Genomic DNA, 22,695 nt, shown 5'->3' on the forward strand with positions numbered 1-22,695 from the left:
GCTAAAAAGCTTACTGGGTGACTTTGGCACAGTCACTATCCCTCAGCCTAATCTACCTCACAGGGTTGCTGTAAGGACACGGGCCACGTTTGTCACCCTAAGCTCCTTGGAGGAAGGGTGGGCCATAAATGTAATTAAAGTTGTATTTTACCTGCAAATCTTGCAATCGAATTTTGCAGCTGCAGAAGACTGGAGATCGCCTCCTTTTTGCCTTAAGTCTTGCCCTAATCTCTTCTGGCCATCTAGATGTTAGACTCCAATTCACAACAAACCCAGGCAGCATGGGTCAAGGATGATGGGAGTTGTAGTCCAACAACAGATGGAGGGCAACCACTGGTTGCCCTCCACTGTCTTAGATCAACTCCTTCTTAACTGCACCAACTTGTGTGTTTTTACGCAGGAGTAAGTACTCCCAGGTAAGTGTTAGGATTGCAACTACCAGCATTCTAGCCAAATAACTATTTGAGTTCTGTGGGAAATGTAACTTCTGAAAAGCTCTCATGAGCCCAAAACACTCACCTGTGGGCTAGGAGGGTCACCTCTGACTCATGGCTCTACCTCTGCTTACTTTCAGTTAGCTTTTAGTGGCGCTGGGTATTTCTGCTGTGTCGCTCCATCTAGTATAAGACTGAAATGCATATAGACAGAGCAAAATTACCTGCCTTTGTAGGAGGCTCGTTGTTGGATCTCTGCATGAGCAGTCCACATTCCTATTAGAAGTCCTGCCCAGGTCTCAGGGACTCACACAGAAATATAGAGATGGACTTCGCTAAGGTTGAGTAATTCTTAACAGCTGTCCTTCGAAAAGTAAAACTTTTCAGGCAGAAAGAGTGATTTGTGCTTCCAGTTATTCAGATTTATTTAAAAGTGTGCTCCAGTGATCTGATGTTTCAGAGACACGAGATTGCGTAGTGTTGGGTTTGGCAGGGGGAAATCCTGGTGGTCCCAAATCCCTTCTGCTGTGGCAGGAATCTCCCTGGGTAGAGTGACATTGGGCAAGTCATAGTCTCACCTCACCTAACCTCACAGGGTTCTTCCGAGGACAAAAATGGGATAATCCCATATAGGATGACCTGTACTGTCTGGAGGCTGGGGGGATAGAAGATACGATATAAATACATTATCCAGAAGCTTTGGGGGACCCCATTAGGATGATCTCTCTTAGGGGTATGTGAGAGAGAGGTAGAGAGAGACTGAGAAACTGAGGCATAATAGTGACAAAAATTAGGGCATTTACATCAGTTGCCTAAAAGCTGTGGAACAAATTTCCCCCTGAAGGTTGTAACTCCCCTTCCCTACTGGTCTTCTGCGGAGGGTGCAGATATATATATAGACTAGTTTGGTGCTCTTTTGTTTTGTTCTCTTTGTTTTGTTCCTTTCTGGAGGGGATGCAATTGATTTGTTTTAGCTTTTGTACGCCAACCCTGGGTGTGTGAGAATCATGCCCTTGATTTGCGGGGGGAGCAGAGCTGGGGCTCCATTTGCCACTCTGCCTCAGGGGGCAAAATGCTATAAGGCAGCCAACAGGATATTTTAATAAATAATAGTTGCATTTATTTATGTGTCATTATATTTATACCCCCGCTTTCCCTCTTGCTAGGAACCCAGGCCACTTTACATGAGGGTCCTCCTCTCCATTTTATCCTCACAACAACCTTGTGAGGTAGGTAGGCTGAGAGTTAGTGTCTGATCCAAAGTCAACGAGTGAGCTTCATAGCCAACTGGGGACTAGAACCTGGTTCTTCCCAGTCCAACACTCAAATGACTACACCGCACTGGGAAGGTAGTACATTTTATCATAACGAAAGATGTGAGCTTACCTAGGCTTATTTATGAAGAAAAAGAAATCAATGTACAGAAAAAGTTCAGCACAAACCAACACTTCATTAAAAGAAGGTTGAAATATACCACTGTAGACAATGCAAAAATGATGTTAATAGTATATGCCAGCCTTCCCCTAGCCTTTATATGGTTTAGACTACAACTCCCATTATCCCTGACTTGGCCATGCTGCCCAGGGCTGATGGGAGGGACCAGGCTTGGGGAAGGCTGGTATATACTATCAGCATTATTTTTTAATTGTGTACACTGCTATAACTCCCATTAGCCTTAGCCAACATGGTCAGGGGTGATGGGAGTTGTAGTTGAAAACATGGGGGGAGGTTGGAGAAGGCTGGTGTGTGCTGATACTGTACTGGTATTTCTGCTTTTATGGATCACTGCCTTGTTGTGGCGAAGGGGCTTGCGTAACTCAGTGAAGCCATAAGCTATGCCGTGCAGGGCTACCCAAGACGGACAGGTCATGGCAGAGAGTTCTGACAAAATGTGGTCCACTGGAGAAGGAAATGGCAACCCACACCAGTATTCTTGCCAAGAAAACCCCATGGAACGTATCACAAGGCTAAAAGAGATGACGCCGGAAGATGAGCCCCTCAGGTCGGAAGGTGTCCAATATGCTACTGGGGAAGAGCGGAGGGAATTTGCAAGTAGCGCCAGAAAGAGTGAAGCGGCTGGGCCAAAGCCGAACGGACACTCAGCTGTGGATGTGTCTGATGGTGAAAAGAAAGTCCGATGCTGTAAAGAACAATATTGTTTAGGAACCTGGAATGTAAGACCAATGAATCAAGGTAAGCTGGAGGTGGTCAAACATGAGATGGCAAGACTGAACATCGACATCTTGGGAATCAGCGAACTAAAATGGACAAGCATGGGCAAATTTAATTAAGGTGACCATTATACCTACTGCTGTGGGCAAGAATCCCTTAGAAGAAATGGAGTAGCAGTCATAGTCAACAAAAGGGTGGGAAAAGCAGTACTGGAGGTACAATCCTAAAAAGGATAGAATGATCTCAAGTACGAATCCAAGGCAAACCATTCAACATCACAGTAATTCAAGTCTATGCCCCAACCACTGATGCCAAAGAAGCTGAGGTTGATCAGTTCTATGAAGACATACAACACCTTCTAGAACTAACACCAGAAAAAGATGTCCTCTTCATCATAGGGGATTGGAATGCTAAAGTAGGAAGTCAAGAAATCACCGGGATAACAGGCAAGCATGGCCTTGGTGTACAAAATGAAACAAGACAAAGGCTAATCGAGTTTTGCCAAGAGAACACGCTGATCATAGCAAACACTCTTTTCCAACAGCACAAGAGGCGACTTTACACATGGACATCACCAGATGGTCAATATCGAAATCAGATTGATTATGTCCTTTGCAGCCAAAGACGGAGAAGCTCTATACAGTCAGTCAAAACAAGACCTGGAGTTGACTGTGGCTCAGATCATGAGCTTCTTATTGCAAAATTTCGGCTTAAATTGAAGAACGTGGGGAAAACCACTAAACCATTCAGGTATGACCTAAATCATATCCGTTATGAATATACAGTGGAGGTGAGGAATAGATTTCAGGGATTAGACCTGATAGACAGAGTGCCTGAGAAACTATGGACGGAGGTCCGTAACATTGTTCAGGAGGCAGCAATGAAATCCATCCCCAAGAAAAAGAAATGCAAGAAAGCCAAGTGGCTGTCTGATGAGGCTTTACAAGTAGCTGAGGAAAGAAGGGAAGCGAAAAGCAAGGGAGAAACAGGAAGATATCTCCAACTGAATGCAGATTTCCAGAGAATAGCAAGGAGAGACAAGAAGGCCTTTTTAAATGAACAATGCAAAGAAATCAAGGAAAACAACAGAATGGGAAAGACTAGAGATCTCTTTAAGAAAATCGGAGATCTCAAGGGAATGTTTTGTGCAAAGACGGGCATGATAAAGGACAAAGAAGGCAGGGACCTAAGAGAAGCAGATGAGATTAAGAAGAGGTGGAAAGAATACACAGAAGAACTATACAGGAAAGATCTTAATGTCCGTGATAGCCATGATAGTGTGGTCCCTGAACTTGAGCCGGACATCCTCGAGAGTGAAGTCAAGTGGGCCTTAGGAAGCATTCCTAACAACAAAGCTAGCGGAGATGATGACAGTATTCCAGCTGAGCTATTTAAAATCCTAAAAGATGGTGCTGTTAAAGTGCTGCACTCAATATGCCAACAAATTTGGAACACTCAACAGCGGCCACAAGACTGGAAAAGGTCAGTTTACATTCCAATTCCAAAGAAGGGCAACGCCAAAGAGTGTTCAAACTATTGTACAATTGCACTCATTTCACATGCCAGCAAGGTGATGCTCAAAATCCTACAAGCTAGGCTTCAGCAGTATGCGAACCGAGAACTACCGGAAGTACAAGCTGAGTTTCGAAGAGGCAGAGGAACTAGAGATCAAATCGCCAACGTTCGCTGGATCATGGAGAAAGCAAGAGAATTCCAGAAAAACATCTATTTCTGCTTCATTGACTACGCTAAAGCCTTTGATTGTGTCGATCACAACAAACTGTGGCAAATTCTGAAAGAGATGGGGGTACCAGCCCACCTTACCTGTCTCCTGAGAAACCTGTACGAGGGTCAGGAAGCAACAATAAGAACCAGACATGGAACAACTGATTGGTTCAAAATTGGGAAAGGAGTACGACAAGGCTGCATATTGTCACCCTGCTTATTTAACTTATATGCAGAGTACATCATGAGAAACGCCGGGTTGGATGAATCACAGCTCGGAATTAAGATTGCTGGGAGAATTATCAACAACCTCCAATATGCAGACGATACCACCCTAATGGCAGAAAGCGAAGAGGATCTCAAGAGCCTCTTGTTGAGGGTGAAAGAGGAGAGTTCAAAAGCTGGTTTGAAACTCAGCATTAAAAAAAATGAAGATCCTGGCATCTGGCCCCATCACTTCCTGGCATATAGAAGGGGAAGAAATGGAAGCAGTGACAGATTTTATTTTCTTGGGCTCCAAGATCACCGCAGACGGTGACTGTAGCCATGAAATTAAAAGACGCTTGCTCCTTGGGAGGAAAGCTATGGCAAACCTAGACAGCACAGTAAGAAGCAGAGACATCACCTTGCCGACAAAGGTCCGTCTAATCAAAGCTATGGTTTTCCCAGTAGTAACGTATGGCTGTGAGAGCTGGACTATAAGGAAGGCTGAGCGCCGAAGAATCGATGCTTTCGAACTGTGGTGCTGGAGAAGACTCTTACGAGTCCCCTGGACTGCAAGGAGGTCCAATCAGTCCATCCTAAAGGAAATCAACCCTGAGTGCTCATTGGAAGGACAGATACTGAAGCTGAAGCTCCAATATTTTGGCCACCTAATGCGAAGAGAAAACTCTCTGGAAAAGACCCTGATGCTGGGAAAGACTGAAGGCAAAAGGAGAAGGGGACGGCAGAGGATGAGATGGCTAGATGGCATCACTGATGCAATGAATATGGACTTGAGCATGCTCTGGGAGAGAGCGCAGGACAGGAAGGCCTGGCGTGCTATGGTCCATGGGGTCACTAAGAGTCGGACACGACTGAACGACTGAACAACAACAAATTTCTGCTTTTACACACTTATTATTCCACCAACTCAAGAGTACTCTGCATGCCCTAAACTTCTCTCTCCCTCTTTTTAAAATATTATTGGGGGGGGGGGATTTTTTACAAATAACAATTCAGTGGATAGTAAGAAAAGTGACAAACAACATTCATTCAGTTGATGTTGTTAGGGCCAGCCCTTCCATTAGGCAGAGTGAGGTGGTCACTTCAGGCGGCAGATGTCGGGAGTTGGCAACAAGGTGTTGGAGGTGAGCGCTGTGTGCCAAGCAGCCTGCCTAAGCTAGCTTGCTGCCTTCAGGTGCAGTAGAAGATGCCGTTCCATTGCCAGTGTTGAAGAAACAGTCCAGTCAGCTTTTGTACATGGAATGGAAGGGGGCGCCATCTTGCTCTTTGCAAAATGTCTTGGACCAGGCCTGGATATTAACATGTATATTTTTAGTATTTCATTGAAGAGTGTTGTGTTGCCATAAAAGTGTTTTCTGACAATGTGCCATGTGTGCTTGGTGGTCTCATATTCTGAGTCCTGACACTGCCATAGTGTAGCTGATAACTTTTTTGAAGTTTAGTTGTATTGCTTCTAGTACTCCATTTCCAGATTCTGCAGAACCCTATTATTCAGCGAGCAGAACAGTGTAAGCAATTTAATACATATTTAATCATTTGCCCCAATGCAACTGCTGATTTTTATATTTTTAGAACAGAATTCTACTCCCCACCCTCCGCCCACATTAATCAAAACAACTATTCCAGTAATTGCCATTCTGTAACACACTCCTGTTTAGGCAGCTTTTATGTGCTTTGTAATAGCAGGTACCAAATCCCTTCCAAAGAGTCAGATTTGAACTGCTACTGTTTTTTTAAATACCTTCTGCTGGGAGAATGGTGTGGTTTGCATAAGAAAAACCACACACTGGTGTTAACAATAGGCTGGCTAATTGTACGAACAATTCTAAGTAAATGATCCTAAAAGGTCTTTTTCTTTGGCAAAGGGCCTGAAAATAGAGAGAGAAAAGAGCAGGCAAATTGTGTGTTGACTGCTTTAAATGCCAAACATACAAGAGGGATTATCCTTCTATTATTTACTTTCAGAGTTCTTTCATACTAGGAACTGCAACTGAAGTTAAAGGGACTCCAGAAGCGGCTCAGTACAGAGAAATGTAGTGCAGTGCTGCAGAATGAGTTAAAGAGTATTGTAACACACTGCACACTAAGGGATATGGAAATGATTTGGTGATATAATAACAGCATTGTTATTGTTTGTATATAAATAGGATGGATTTATTCTAAACAGGGTGTTTGAAATAATGGGTTGGAGCCAGGCGATGTTAGTGGTACTTAGTTCCTGATTTCAATGAAGCCTGAATGCAACTAATTTAGTTGAAATCAACCCATGGATTCAGCCTTTCCCAACCTGATGCCCTCTAGATGTGTTGAACAGAATTACAACTCCCATCATCCTAAGCCAGAATGGGGAGCATTAATTGGCTGGTACATATTGTTAGTGTGAACAAGCCCAGATCTGAAACCATTGTGTTGGTACTGACTACTTCTTAGCGACCATGGTTTAGTCAACCATGGTTTGGCATTACATGTGAATGACACAAACCTATGGTTTGTTCTAAAGAGGAAGGAATTCACTGAATCAGAGCAGGTGAGGGAAGGAGGGAGCACATGAAAATGAGGCTCATTCATATTGGTTGTAAACCAGCCCAGTGTCTTTGCCAGAGGCTCATGGATTTAGTATTAAGAAATTAAGGGTGCAATCCTTTGCTTGTTTACACAGAAAAAAGTCTTACAATTGTCAGCATGCTGGCTGGGGAACGCTGGGAGTTGTAGGACTTTTTTCTGTCTAAACATGATAGGATTGCACCCTAAGGTGAAATCCTGTGCATACTTACCTGGAAGTACATTCCATTGAACACAATGGGACTTAGATCTGAGTAGAAATGCATAGGATTGTATGGTTTAAGTGCAGAGCTATATATGCATATTCAGAAGTAAGTCGCGTTGAGTTCAACGCAGCTTCCAGGTAAGTGGGTGTAGGATTGCAGCGTAAGACTTCAGTATGTTTGTTGTATCAAACTCAGATTTAATTTTAAACTAGGTTAATGTTAAGGGACATTTAATTGAATTGTAATTAAAAAAACACCTTTAGAAAAAATACTTTTATTAATCCTGTTATTATGATTTGGGCACGTCTTCATATATGCATTAAGATGTTAAATAAAAACACGCTTGTTTGGTCCTTTCAAGCCTATGCTAATATACTCCAAACACAGTATTGTTGAACTCATATGCAACATAAGAATACAGAAAGAGCCCTGTTGGACCAGACCATACTGGCCAACCAGATAAGAACATAAGAAGAGCCATGCTGGATCAGATCAAGGGTCTATCTAGTCCAGCATTCTGTTCACACAGTGACCAACCAGCTGTTGACCAGGAACCCTCAAGTAGGACATGAGCGCAACAGCACCCTCCCACCCATGATCCCCAGCAACTGGTGTACACAGTCTCACTGCCTCTGGTACTGGAGGGAGCACATAACCATCAAGAGTAGTAGCCACTAGCCTGTCCTCCAGGAATTTGTCCAGCCCCCTTTTAAAGCCATCCAAATTGGTAGCCATCACTACATCCCGTGGCAGCGAGTTCCATAGTTTAACTATGCGCTGTGTGAAAAAGTCCTTCCTTTTCTCTGTCCTGAATCTCCCACCATTCAGCTTCATGGGATGACCCTGGGTTATAGTATTTTGAGAGAGGGAGAAAAATGTCTCTCTATCCACATTCTCCACACCATGCGTAATTTTGTACACCTCTAGCATGTCTCCCCTTACTCTCCTTTTTTCCATGCTAAACAATCCCAGCTGTTGTAACCTTCTCTTAGGGGAGATTGTCCAGCCCCTTGATCATTTTAGTTGCCCTGTTCTGCACTTTTTCCAGCACTACAATATCTTTTATTAGGTGTGTTGACCAGAACTGTACACAGTATTCCAAATGTGGTCACACCATCGATTTCTATAGGGGCAATATGATCTTGGCAGTTTTATTCTCAATTCCTTTTCTAATTATGCCTAACATAGAATTTGCCTTTTTAACCGTGGCTGCGCACTAGGTTGACATCTTCATTCAGCTGTCCACCAGAACCCCAAGATATCTTTCCTGGTCTGTCACCACTAGCTCAGATCCCATCAGGCTATACTTAAGGTTGGGATTTTTTGCCCCAGCGTGCATCACTTTACACTTGCTTACACTGAACCTCATTTGCCATTTAGATGCCCATTCTCTCAGTTTGGAGAGATCTTTTTGGAGCTCTTCACAATCCCTTTTTGTTTTAACCGCACTAAATAATTTGGTGTCATCTGCAAACTTGGCCACTTCACTGCTCATTCCGAATTCCAGATCATTTATGCGCAGGCAAGAACACCCTTCCACTCATGTTCCCCAGTGAACTGGCATCCAGAGGCATGCTGCTTCTGATCCTGGAGGTAGAGTATGGCCATCATAACTTGTAGCCAGTGTTAGGCTTATCCTCTATGAATTTGTCTGATCCCATTTTAGAGTTGTCTTAATTTGGTGGCTGTCACCACCTCTGTTTTCTTCAGAAGATATAATGATAGTTGTGGTGCTGCAGCATGGTGCATTCTACGGGACTGTGTTGGCAAGTGTGCTTTCAAAGGCCCATCCCAGCTGGCGTGTGGGTGGGTGAAATGAAATGCTGCAAAAGGCCGCTTTTATACTTGTTTCTTGGAATAAAAGCCAGCTGCGTAGGGTTTTACAGCGTAGATTTGGCATTCTTTTCGAAGCATTCTTTTTTTTTTTTTGCTACAGCGTGTTTTCCCCTATAACGAGTTAGGAATACTTATATATGGTAACTTACATATGGTCAGTCTTGTCTGCATAGTGGTAATCCTAATGAGGCCATTGAACTTAGCTGTCTGTTTGTCACATAAAGTGCAGAACTTGGTATTTGGCCCAGAATTCGGAGAAGGTAGGCAGTAGCCAAATCATGGGTTGCAGTGAGAACTTGTCAGGCCTTGGTCTGGCTCTTAAGATAGGATGGCCGTTCTGGGTATGGATGATGGGACCTCTAGTTGAGATGGTCACTTATGCATTGGCAAAAAAGAGGAACTGCAGCTCCCCCAAGAGGACACCCATCTTCATTACATTTACATATGCAAATTTATATGTATAGGTGCACATTTAGAAATAATAATTTAAATAGAAATACCGTACATCTCACCATAGGGGAGAGGACTGACCAAGTGACACACTGCCAGCACAATCTGCTATGCAGTTGCTAACTGGTGATGGCCCCAGCTGCTCTCCCTCCTTATGGTTCTTTGACTTTAACCCAGACTTGGACTGGGCAGCCCATCAAGTAGAGGACACCTGCAAATAGATGACTGCTAGCTCTCCAAAATAGAGGGCCCTCCTCTGTAAAGAAGGACACCTGGCCACCATGGTTGTAGTTTAACACATCTGGAGGGCACCAGGTTGGGGAAGGCTGTTTTAGATTAACAGCACATGCAAAATGTGCACACACATGTATGTGCTCACATGCATGCGCACCCACTCCAGTTTATACAGATGCTGCAGCAGAATGAAAAAGCCTATATATTTAATGTTTTGTTTAACCTTTCTCCCAAGGACTTTTCAGGATGGCATATTCCTTGACTTTGCAGTGGGGTGCTAGATGTTTATTGAGAACAAGCACACACTTTCATCTTGTTTGGAGGATCATTCCAAAAGGGTCATTTTCGCTGTGCATCTAAAACAAGAAGTCACTCCTGGATGAATTTTGCAAATAATCTGTTTAACAAAGAGCCTTTTCTTTTTCTGGAGTTCCATTTTTTATTTATTTTTTTGCTTTCACAGATGAATAAACAATTTCTACCTCAGTTTCCTCCTAAGATCAAACATAAACAAAGAACAGTGTGACACAGTGATCTAGTGTGCCTCCTGGCAGCCAATACATATGAGCGATCCACAGGCTACTCAAGAAATGGTAGCTAGACAGCTGAATGCAGAAATTCCTGTGGAGTTAGTTGCTAAAGCCCCAGGAAAATAGTCTCTGGGCAGTAGCTCAGTTTATGCAGCTGGATGAGAACAATGTTGCCTGAAGAGTTTTTGGTGCCTGAGGTGGAAAATCCAAATGGCTTCTCCTCCTCACATGCTAATTAACATGGGATGCAATTAAGGGTGAATGAATCTCTCAATTTCACTTTCTCTCTGTTTCTCATTTAACTTCATTTTGTCCTGTTTCTGCATCAATTTGTGAATTTTCTAAAAAGTGCACATGAAAGTTCTTTCACATTTTTATGTGCTTTTCTCGAAATACACGTATTTTTGTACTCAATTTTGTCTCATATATGCATTTTTGCAAGCAGTTTTCTCTAATGTAATGCATTTTTTAACGTTTTCTCTAATACATACATTTTTGTAGGTATATTTGTGCTTGGAGAACTGCATCACAAAATTAGGAAAAGTGCGAATATCTAAGTTAACTGGGTTTCTGTTCGTGTATTGGTTAGGGAAGTGCAAATTAGAGAAGTTTGCCTTAAAATGCAAACCAGATGAATTTCTCCCCCATCCCTTGATGCTTGATGCAATCAGCTGGGAAGTTCACCAACATAGGCCTAATTGAAATGAACAGGAGCTCCATGAAGGCATCATGGATTATGTCCCTGTGGAATCCACCTCCTTTTTCCAAAGGCACCTGGAGACACCCCCCCCCACACACACACACAGATCCCAACTCTGCCCCCCTGAAAGCCATGTTTGTGTCAGCTGGGTGGCTACTATTTTAGTAGCTACCTACCTGACAATACTCCCCCCCCCCCGCCTCCCCCAGTAGAGTGTCATTCTGGGGCTATAAAGTGCTACAAGGCTTCAAATCGAGGCTCAAGCACATTACTCTCTGTGCTAGTTGGGTTATGTTTTATCGTACCAAAAGGACCTGGCTTTGCCCAGGTTGGAATGGCCCTCAGCAAAGCCTTCAAGCAAATGTACATAACTGTCAGGATGGGTCGCATTGACATGGTTTGCACAACATAACAACCCACCATGGCTGATTACACATGGTAGATTGTTGTGTTGTGTGAACCTGGTGCAGTTTCTGCAGGGTGGCTTATATTTCATGAAAAAGCCACCCTGAGAACCCATCGCTTGTTTTAAGATTGTCGATACCCATGGTGGCTTGTGTTGTCCAAACCCGACTGGGTGACTTCGTTGTGGATTGTCGGAACGGCTACGGAGTCTGCCAGCCAGAGTGGCAAAAACCGAAGTAGGGATCAAGGAATCGAGGAGATCTGCCACAAAGGCACCTGGGATACATATCAGAGTCAGTGGGAGGACTGAGGGGGAACGAAGAGGGAAACAAGCCACAGCAAGCCCTATGGTCTGTCAGGTTAGCAAGAGAGCAATCAACCCATGGTGACTATGTGCAAACCCTCCCATTGTGCCTGCCTCATCTGAGTGAAGGCACTCCCGCTGGCACCCCTAGGCCCGGTCCCTGTCATAGTGCATCCCTATAGCCCCCTGAGAGAGGGGTCTGTCCACTCCATTCCCTTGAGGGAATGCCCCACAGCAGCTAGGAGAGGACAGGCATTTAACTCTATCCTTAGGCCAACTAATCTCTCCTGGCCATAAACTGCATGGACTGAAAGCTATATGCTGATTAGGGAAGACTGCCCCTAGTGGCTGAAGATGTTACTGCAAGCTTCAACCTACATGGGGACATTACAATTAATTAAGGGCACGATCCTATGCATGGGAGTTGTAGTCCAAGAACAGCTGGAGGGCCACTGGTTGTCCACCACTGTCTTAGATCAACTCCTTTTTAACTGCACAATCTCAGAGTTGTCTACCCAGAAGTAAGTAAGTACTCTCAGGTAAGTGTGTTTGGGGTTGCAGCATGTTTTGACAGAAACATGTCCTACAGCTCCCAGCATTCCCCAGCCAGCATGTAAGACTTTTTTCTGTCTCAGCATGTGTAGGATTGTGCCCTAGAATTAATTAATGCATTTTAAAAAGCAAAGTCGTTGTTTCTCATCTCCGTTTATTTTCATTTTTATATTGCCCAATAGCCAAAGCTCTCTGGGTGCTTCACAAAAATAATACTGTGGTGCACATCCCAAGGGTTTCCTTATATGCATGCCAAGTTTCAGGAGTCTAGGTTTGAGGTCGCTATGGTGCTGTTAGACAGACAAACATCCGCTTTCATTATTATAGATGTATACACTTGTTCTGCCATTAATAGGGCCAAAGATAAGTCTATTTCCCCCCAAAAGTGGAGGACACAATTCAAGGCCAGATATTTAGAGTTGGAGAAAATACACCAGCCAGGATCTCAGACGTTTTCCTGTGCAGCCATTTCTGCCAGCCTGTCTCATAAGATCTTTCGAACTTTGATGGGCAGATTGCATATTTTATTTTAAATTACTTTCTTGCCCTGTCTCTGTAGGCTCATAACAAATGGAAACATTATGAAATAAAGATTAGAAAAATCTTAGTCTTCCTGAACCTTTTGTTTGCTGGGGAATCTATAGCTGCACGTAAAACAAATAAATAATTCCTTATAGAACTCATTATAAATTTTCTTTAAAAAAAACCCAAAGAGAAATTGCTAGAGGTTTATGCAAGTGCATTGTACAGATGATTGGTTTATGGAGAATAGTGAAATCCATTAAATTAGATTATGAGAGTGAGAGAAGGACAAGATAACAGGTACATTTTCTGTTAGATGGTCTTAATGTTTATGGATTCGTGGAACAGAATGTAACAGCACAATCCTTTACATGTCTACTCAGGAGAAAATCCCATTGAATTAAATGGTGCTTACTCCCAGGTAAATGGGTATAGGATTGCAACCTTAAGGCAATTTGGATATCTTAACTGTATAGACATTGGCCCAGTCTGAAGACAGTCATGCCTCAAAAGCTATTTTAGGCCATAGGTTTGTAAAAGCCTTCTGGCACTGTTGTGCGAGCTTGATTTAGTTGGTTGATTTTGTTGATTAAGTTGGTGATTTTGTTAGCTTCCTAATGGATCAGTGGCATCTCATGAGTGGGCCTCTTAATTCAGCTGTGGAGAATTTCCCCAACTAATACCTACATTATCCGTCACAGAATAAGTCAAATTAAATATTAACTGCCCTGAGGCAGTAGGAGAGCTCCCACCTAGAGTGAAATCCTGACAAAAAGGATATGAGTCAGCTGGAGCTAGATTTACTTCTGTCTCTCCAGATGCTAACCCTGGCCGCCTTCTCGATAATTCCCAGTTTAAAAAAACACCAATGCTGTAGTAAAACTCCTGTCCTTTTTCATCAAATGATTATAGAACGAAATGACTGGCTGTTGCAATTTGATCAAGAGAAGGGCGGCGGGGGTGGGTGGGTGGGAGGGAGGGACTGGCTTTATAAAGTAAAAGACCCATAGGCATCTATTTCCTGCTTTGCTTTTATCCAATGCAAGATTCCAGAATATATATTAGTGAGATGTAATTTGCCACTTTAATAGTAACCACACCCAAACACTGTTGTGGAAAGCTGCTTTTGTCTTGCGTGTGTGTGTGTATGTGTGTTTGTGACTGGAATCAGATTTGTGTGCAGTTTCGAGGAGTGGTTCACGTGCCATACTCACTTAATCCTTCATCCATCAATTGCTCACTTCACTTGATTTCATTTGATTGTTTCGCTTGATTTCTTTGTGACTCTTGGCAAAAATGTATGAAGTGGTTCCATTGGTATTTTAATTGACTTTAGATCAGCCTTCCCCAACCTGGCGCCATTCAGACTTTTGAGATTCCAGCTCCCATCGTCCATAAACACTGACTGTGCTGATTGTGGCTTATGGGACTTGTAGGCCAAAATATCTGGAGAGGGCCAGGTTGGGGAAGGCTGCTTCAGGTGCTAATGGGCAGTATCCAACTGTGTCATTCCATTAGCACAAATGACGTTGTACTAGTGGAAACTAGGTTCTGAACTATGCGCAAGAGGAGAATCCAACTAAAGTTATGTTTGCCAAGCGCAGTTGCAGAAGCAGTTGTGCATTATGCTTGCAAAACCCGTTGTACAACCCGTTGTGCATAACTCTTGTGCAACTCATTGTTCACCATTTGCGCGTTCTGCTTGCGCAACCCATTGTGCAATTGTAATGGGCAACCACTCGTACACTATAAAGATTCAGCGGAGCTCCGCTAGTTCTATCTGAGTTTGTGGAATGACGCCGTTGGATACTGCCCAATGAAAGAGCTTCATTGGTTGACAGCCCATTCACAAACACAAGCCATCATGAGCATCTCTACACCAGCCAAAACTTCCTCATTTAAATGGGGCTTTCTGCTTCCGTTTTAAATGCAGGATCACAACGGACTCCCTTTACACGTGCTTCTTCCTCCTCCCTCCCCCCCCCTCCCCCCTTATCTGAGTCTTCCATATGTTTCATTATACAGCTGCTAGATGACGCTATGGTCTAGCTCCTCTTATTGCAGTTTTTCCTTTTTCACAAGGGAACACAAGCGTGGTAATTTGATAGCTCATTACCTCCGATCTTTTAAAAAAAGGAATAAAGGTCATTTAGTGCAGGAGACTCCCTGGAGGTTAACAACGTCATCTAAAGGGCCTGCAAACCTCCGTGAGTAACCAGTCTCAATAGCAGGATAAAAGCTCCATGTGAAAAAGCCCCGTCTGATATAATGCAGGTGTACAGTCAGGGCCAGAAATATTGGAACAAGGATAACTGTTTTGGCAGTTGAAAGACTGCCAAAACAGTCTTTCAACTGCCAGTGACCACCACATTGAAGTTGAAAGGAAACACACGCAGATGGGAGCAAAGTCAGGACTTTCAGTTGTAATTCAAGGGGTTTGACAAAAGTGGGGCACTACCCATTCAGGAAGTACAGCCAGTGGCATACACACACACCCATCGTTGGTGGCTCATAAGTAATGGGACGAATGGCTGACAAGCAGCTGAATGGCCAGGTGTGGCCTGTTTCCTGGGTACCCCATGAGCAAGCAAGCAGATACAAGGCCTGGAGGTGGTTCTGAGTGTTACATTTGCATTTGGTAGCTGTTCACTGGAACTCCCAACATGAGGTCCAAATAGGTGTCCATGCTAGTGAAGGAGGCATCATTAGGCTGAGGAAACAAACTAAACCCATCAGAGAGATAGCAAAAACAGTGGGAGTGGCCAATACAACAGTTTGGAACATCCTGAAAAAGAAGGAATTGACTGGCAAGCTCAGCAACAGCAAAAGGCCTGGAAGACCACGGAAGGCAACTAAAGTGGATGACAGCAGAATTCTGCTCATGGTGAAGAGGAACCCTTTCACAACATCTAGCCAGGTCAAGAACGCTCTTGCGGAGGTAGGCATGTCATTGTCAACATCTACAGGCAAGAGATGGCTTTATGAATGTAAATACAGAGGCTTCACCACAAGGTGCAAACCACTGGTAACACTCAAGAACCGAAAGGCCAGATTAGCCTTTGCCAGCAAACACCTAAAAAAGCCTGCCCAGTTCTGGAATAAGATTCTTTGGACAGAAGAATGGTGTCCAAAGAACAGAAGAATGTCCAAAGGACAGAAGAATGGTGGAGGCAGTGTTATGGCATGGGCGTGTATGGCTGCCAATGGAGCCGGGTCACTGGTGTTTATTGATGACCTGACTGCTGATCAAAGCAGCAGGATGAATTCTGAAGTGTATAGGGCTATACTTTCTGCTCAGACTCAGCCGAATGCTGCCAAACTGATAGGACGCTGCTTCATATTGCAGATGGATGATGACCCAAAACATACAGCAAAAGCTCCCCAAGAGTTTCTCCAGGCAAAGAAGTGGGATGTTCTTCAATGGCCAAGTCAGTCACCTGATCTCAACCCAACAGAGCCTGCTTTTCACTTCCTGAAGACAAGACTGAAGGCAGAAAGTCCCACAAACAAGCAGCAGCTGAAGGCAGCTGCAGTCAAGGCCTGGCAAAGCATCTCGAGGGAGGACACTCAGCATTTGGTCATGTCCATGGGTTCCAGACTTCAGGCAGTCATTGACTGCAAAGGATTTTCCTCCAGGTATTAAAGGCGATCCTTAAGTTTGAAATGATGTTGGTTTGTTCCATTACTTATGAGCCCCCAACGATGGGTGTGTGTGTATGCCACTGGCTGTCCTTCCTGAATGGTTAGTGCCCCACTTTTGTCAAACCCCTTGAATTACAGCTGAACGTCCTGACTTTGCTCCCATCTGGGTGTGTTTCCTTTGAACTTCAATGTGGTGGTGTACTGAGGCCAACTGCCAAAACAGTTATCTTTGTTCCAATATTCCTGGCCCTGACTCTATATTGTGAACTACAAAGCTGCCAAGAGTAGGGTGAGCAGTGCCCTTGATCTATGGGAGCTGACATAAGAAAAATGGCTGTGTGGGGTCGGGATTGGCTGTTCGCTTTACTGGGTGCCAGAATGGCCAAGGATTTCTCAACTCACCAATACAGCTATGTGAATTGGTGCTGGGAAAGCAAGATTGCGTTTTTGGATGCAAACAAAACAAAATGGTGATTGGATGGTTCAATTCATGTTGTCAGCCACCTGGGAAACTTTTCTGCTGGAAGGTGGGGTATAAAGTGTTAAAATAAATAAATGAAACAGGTAACTTATCATTGCTGATTCTCTCTTTAAGGGTTGGGGAAGAGTATCAATACCTATGGCAGCCTATCCCAACCAGGCACCCTCCAGATGTCTTCGACTGCAACTCCCATAATTCCCTGCCAGCATGGCCAGTGCTTCTCCATAAGAGCTTAGAATGGACCTGTGTATTATCAAGTAGCACATCCCCTAAAATACAGGAGGGAACAGGTTTTTTTTATTCAGTGCCACTTTTTTGGTAATGAGTTTTGGTGCTTTGTTTTTGACTTTTTGGAAGCCACCGTGTTTAGAGGCAGTTGACCCCTCTCTGAGTGCCAGATGTTGGAGGGATGGCCATAATTTTCATCATGCTGCTTTTGTGAAATACCAAAAACATTAGTCTAGTCCAGCATTCCGGAAACTGGTCCCTTCCGGATGTGTCGGACTGCAACTCCCATAATTCCCCATCAGCATGCCATTGCTGAAGCCTAGTCTGGTCAGTTCGGGAAATAGGGCCCTCTTGGAAACAGAGCATCAGAACCTTGTTCTGACCGGCAGAGCAATTTTATGCTTTCTCTAGACTAAACATGTATACGTACTCCACCCTTCCATTCATTCAGATTTCATGAATACACAGGCAGGGTATGTCACTTTTCTGTGTGGGCGAAGTTCCTTCAATGTCGTCTCAGCTTTTCATTTAGCTGACTTTATTCTGGTGGTTCTGTGAGACTGGTGGCAAAAATTGTGGGGGGTAGATAATGTGGTTTAGTGTGTGTGTATGTGTGTGTGTGTGTGTGTCGGGGGGGCAATATTGAAATCTTGCCTCAGGGTGAGTGGATGGGTCAAACTGATAACCATCTGATCCTTTCCATAGTGCAGAAAGGCAGTGTATATACATTTAAAAATAAATACTATATCTTGTGTATATGTGCAAATAAGCTAATGCCTGTCTCAAAGTTCCTCCTAGCCATAAGCTGAGGTTTTGTGATGCTATGGAATGTTCATGAACATTCAAACTTCTCAGGGTCTAGGAGAGATAGGAAAGGTATCTCCCAGTGTTCTGTTGTTTCTCCTAACCAGGTTGAGTTCTCTGCACTGCAGTGTTAACCCAGCTTTAGAGCCAAACCAGGCGTTATGTTATTCATGCAATTAGAAATTGAATTAATTTTAAAAATAAATAGCTCTCAATGTGCGTGAAAAAGATCCGTATTAGGACTGTGGCAGAAGGAAGGGGCTGCAACCTTTTGCCACAAGTATGGTCCCTGCCAAGGTATTCCTCTCCCCTGCCCTGCTTCTGTTTGCATCAGGAGAAAAACTCCCATTCATGCCAAGAGCCAGCACAACTGGGATTGTGCTAAATTGGTGACAGGGAGCATATAGAGGAAGATCTGATAAAGGAAGGAAAAATTGTGGCCTGCCATGGGGCAAATGAACAGATTGGTGTTCCTTGTCTCTCTGCAATATTTACTGTATTAAAAATAACTTCCATGTTTGCATTCTTGTGCATAGTCTGGGTTGTGGTCTTTTGCCAAGCGCTGAACTTTCAAAGCCATTGTTATTATCTCTTTCATGCAAACTAGGGAATGTTGTCTGCGCAATTTCATTCCAGAGCTTCATTTAAACTTCCAGTAACTAAATATACAAGGTTACTATAATAAACAGTGAAATCAAGAGAGGGGCACATTCCACAAAAGGCTTACTTGAGGCTGGTGTAAATTGTGCTGTCAGAATTTGACTTTGGAGACAATGCTGCTGGGTTTTTTTCTCCTGTTATTTAAATTATTGACAATTTGCAATAGAGAGATTGTATTTAAAATATAATCTAAGGGTACTTTCACAAGTGATGCTAAGAATGCCTCCCCCCCCCCCAATACTTTGGCATGTAAAAGTAGCATGTAAAGCAGGAAATTGGCAAGATTAATTCAAAATGATCGTTTCTAGAAAGATATGCATTATCTGTTGCCTGTTGCCATTTCAGGGGTGGGGGGGAATAGAAGAACATGGCATCCAAGTTTTCTTCTTGGGGGACACAGCCCTTTCTACATTAGCAAATGTAAAGCATTTGTAGGCGCATGGAAACATTAACGTCTGAATGTGTATAGCGTGGGCAGGCATGATGTTGCACAGATGCAGGAGATATGTATATAGGTTTTCCTTGTGAAAGTGGTCTGGCAAGTATGAATGTCCTGTATGTTATTTCAGGAGCCCTGTCCCGGTATTATGTTATTGTTTAAGAAAATGCTATGTATACCTAACAATATCTCAGTAGGTGAGGTGTGTGTATCATACATAAGCGTCTAGTGGGAGACCATGTTTTCCCATTACACCCAAACCAGCCCTATGTCTTCCAAAGTCTCTGAAACCAATGCAAATGTTGTTCAAAAGCATGTGGCTTGCAAGCAGTAGTGATGTAGTTAACAGTGTTGCTTGTGGACTTTGGGTTCAAATTCTAAGGTCTCCCAAGGGCCCTTTTAGTACTAAGTTGCCTAACCTAAGGCTGTCCACATTTTCTGCGGCACAGAGCTGCTGTATTTTATTCTTTTAGGTTTTGTAATCCAACCTAGAGAACGTCTGTTATCGGGAGACCTATTTTAAAAAAATTAATTAATGTTAGAGAACCTCAACCAATGGCATCAAGAGAAATGGGGAAGTGAGTTTGTATTCCAGTAGATCCACTTCTTTTCTGTTTAATTTTGTGACAATTCTTATCTCCGCTAAACTGTATGAGGTGGCTTTGAACTCTTGTAGTGCCAGGGTGGTATTTGCCACTGTGTGTGTGTATGCAAGTTCATAATCTCTAGGGCTTCTTCTCTGTTGCAGTTCTGTGGCAAGCTCCTTGTGTTAAGCCCCATTCTTACTGCACGAAAATGTGTTTCTGCATGCAATTCTGCATGTAGGTGGACATCTGAACTGATTGAATCACTGAGAAGTATGAACACACCGGATATCTCTTCAGAGTTGCTTTACTCATCCAGTAATGCTTAAAGATAATTCAGAAGCCATAAGCGTGACTCAGTACAGGAGAAAAAGGGGTTTTTCCCCACGTGAATAATTTCTTGATACATAACTTTGCCTTTTCCCCCCTTTTCTCTTTTAAACTTTCCCCTATAGGCCCCCCATCAATTTGCTACACTTCCAGTACTCCTGTCCAGATACTGGAAGAAATTGGCTATCCTAACTCTGATCCCCAGCTGTTTGGCAGCAGGCAAGATGGTTCCACGTTAATGGTAGAGGTGGTCAGCGATATTGAAGGTGAGTTTTTGTGCTTGTAAAACTAAACTCTAGTTCAGCCTTTCCCAACCTGTGGCCCTCCAGATGTGTTGGACCACATTTACCACCATCCCCAACCACATGGCCACAGGTCATGCTAGCTGGGGATGATAGGAGATGTGGTTCGACACATTTGGGCGGCCTCAGGTTGGGGAAGACTGCTCTAACTGCTTCCTCAGTTACCGTTAGGATTTTCGCATTGTATTTTCTTCACATATGGCTTCCTCAAGAGATGGAAAGTGGAGAAAGAAAGTATGACCATACATGTCTGAGCCCAGTTCAAAGTGCTGGTTTCAACCTATAAAGCTCTACACAGCTTGAGACCACAGTACCTGACAGAACGCCTCTCACGGTGTGAACCAACTGGGACACTATGCTCTGCATCTGAGGTGCTCCTCCGGGGCAGCAACAAGGGAGAGGGCCTTTTTGGTGGTGGTTCCCCATTTATAGAATAATCTTCCTGACAAGGCCCGCCTGGCACCAATGCTGTCTTTTCGGCACCAGGTTAAAACTGCCCTCTTTCTCTTAGGCATTTGGCAGCATATGAGTCTCTTCATTGTCTCTGGCTGATTGTTTTAAATTGTTTTAGATATATGTTGTTGTTGCTGTGTGTTATTTGTTTTATTTCATTATGTGAATGGTTCTTTATATTTTATATAATGTATTTTAATGGTTTTTAATTTTTGTGAACCGCCCAGAGAGCTTCGGCTATGGGGCGATATAGAAATATAATAAATGGAATTAGGGATGTACGGACTGTGTAAAATTCGCTCCGTCTGTGTTTTGCGGATTGTCAGGTGCCATTTGTTCCGTCATCCGCCCACAGACAGATGCAATTTTTCGTCATGCAGAAAAATACAGAAATAATTATGTAAATATTTACCTAAGTATTTACATAATTTACCTCAGTACATAACATTTAGTGTATTGTCACCCATCCCATTCAACGTTTCCGTAGCGGAAACTTACGTATTGTTCTACGGATTTATATGCGTACATTTTGGGAAAGTAAAAAAATCATCTGAAAGTCCACGGATTCCGCACAGCCTGAGAGAGTCACTCTGCAGCGGATTCTGCAGGTCGGATTATTAGAAATCTGAGCTCGTTTTAATCTATCTCGAATTTCTCCAGCATCTCTAAATTGAATGAATGAATGAATGAATGAATGAATGAATGTATGTTAATAGAGAAAGGATTCAGTTCCTACTGACCTCCTCACTAACTCCTTCCATCTCAATCCTTGAGGCAGGAGGGGAAAGTTTCTGTAATCAAGTGGTTTTGACCCTGTGGCCACCAGTTGACAACATTTAGGATTTCAGCGGCACAAGGACAGTTCATGCCGCATCTGTGTGACGTATCTGTAGCACTCTCTCTATCACAGCATTGCAGCTGAATCCGTTTTCTGCACCCCTGTATTGCAGGGGTGCAGAACCTCAAGCCCAGGGGCCAAATCCAGCTCTTCGGTGTTTCCATGTGGCCCCACTCCCTTTTGCCCATGATTGTTTGGTGGTCTCCTGGTTTTTATGCAGTTTTCCCACCATTCTAAGATGCTGAAATATCTCTCTTAAGGCTGAGTTACTGGCAGTAAGAGTTTTACGCTAAAATATGATGGCATTTTTGGCCCTGATGTTTTGGTGTTGGCCCCGCCCACCACTGCACTGTGGCCCCTGAGAGTGTCTCCAAAATGGAATCCGCCCCTTGGGCTGAAAGAGATTGAACACGCCTGCTGCATTTGCTGAAGTGAGAAGGAGTGGAGTGTGACTGATGTTTGCAGTTTAAATGGGAACGGGGTTGGCATGTCATGTCTTGCACTGCAGTTAAGGTTGGGGAGGTGGGGGAAATGCTCCCGCTGGTCCCTGTGAGAGCTTTTTTTCAAATGCCAATTGTTGCAGAAGGGGAGATCTTTGTCGGGATCACAGCTGGGGAGGGAAGAGCATGCTGTGGTCCTTAAGGAAATCACACCCCCTCCACGCCCAGTATTTTTTTTTTTTTTTACTCCTGTATCATGGTTGCTAGCCACATATCTCAAACTGGGGAGGTGTAAAGAGTGGGGTACCGCAGGGCTCAGTCCTGGGCCCAGTGCTCTTCAACATTTTTATTAATGCCTTGGAGGAGGAGGTGCAGGAATGCTTATCTGATTTGCAGATGACACAAAATTGGGCGGGATAGCTAATACCCTGGAAGACAGAAACAAAATTCAAAGTGATCTTGATAGGCTGGAGCGCTGGGCAGAAAACAACAGAATGAAATTTAATAGAGATAAATGCCAAGTTCTGCACCTAGGAAAAAGAAACCCAATGTACAGTTACAAGATGGGCGATACTTGGCTCAACAAAACGGCAAGCGAGAAGGATCTTGGAATGGTCGTAGATCACAAGGTGAATAT

At 43.6% G+C, this 22,695-nt stretch overlaps 1 protein-coding gene across 1 annotated transcript in view; it reads left to right on the forward strand.

The window, feature by feature from the left end:
* The window catches only part of AMOTL1 (angiomotin like 1), a 78,822-nt gene that overhangs the window by 6,345 nt on the left and 49,782 nt on the right, over positions 1-22,695 (forward strand). The window contains exon 2 of the mRNA XM_084842627.1: positions 20,151-20,291. Coding sequence (XP_084698753.1) covers positions 20,264-20,291 — 28 coding nt within the window. The 5' untranslated portion in view covers positions 20,151-20,263. The remainder of the gene's footprint in view (positions 1-20,150; positions 20,292-22,695) is intronic.

The sequence above is a fragment of the Heloderma suspectum genome, chromosome 3 (assembly GCF_057233095.1).
Source record: "Heloderma suspectum isolate Gila_16-S chromosome 3, 16-S_ref, whole genome shotgun sequence".
Taxonomy (NCBI): domain Eukaryota; kingdom Metazoa; phylum Chordata; class Lepidosauria; order Squamata; family Helodermatidae; genus Heloderma; species Heloderma suspectum.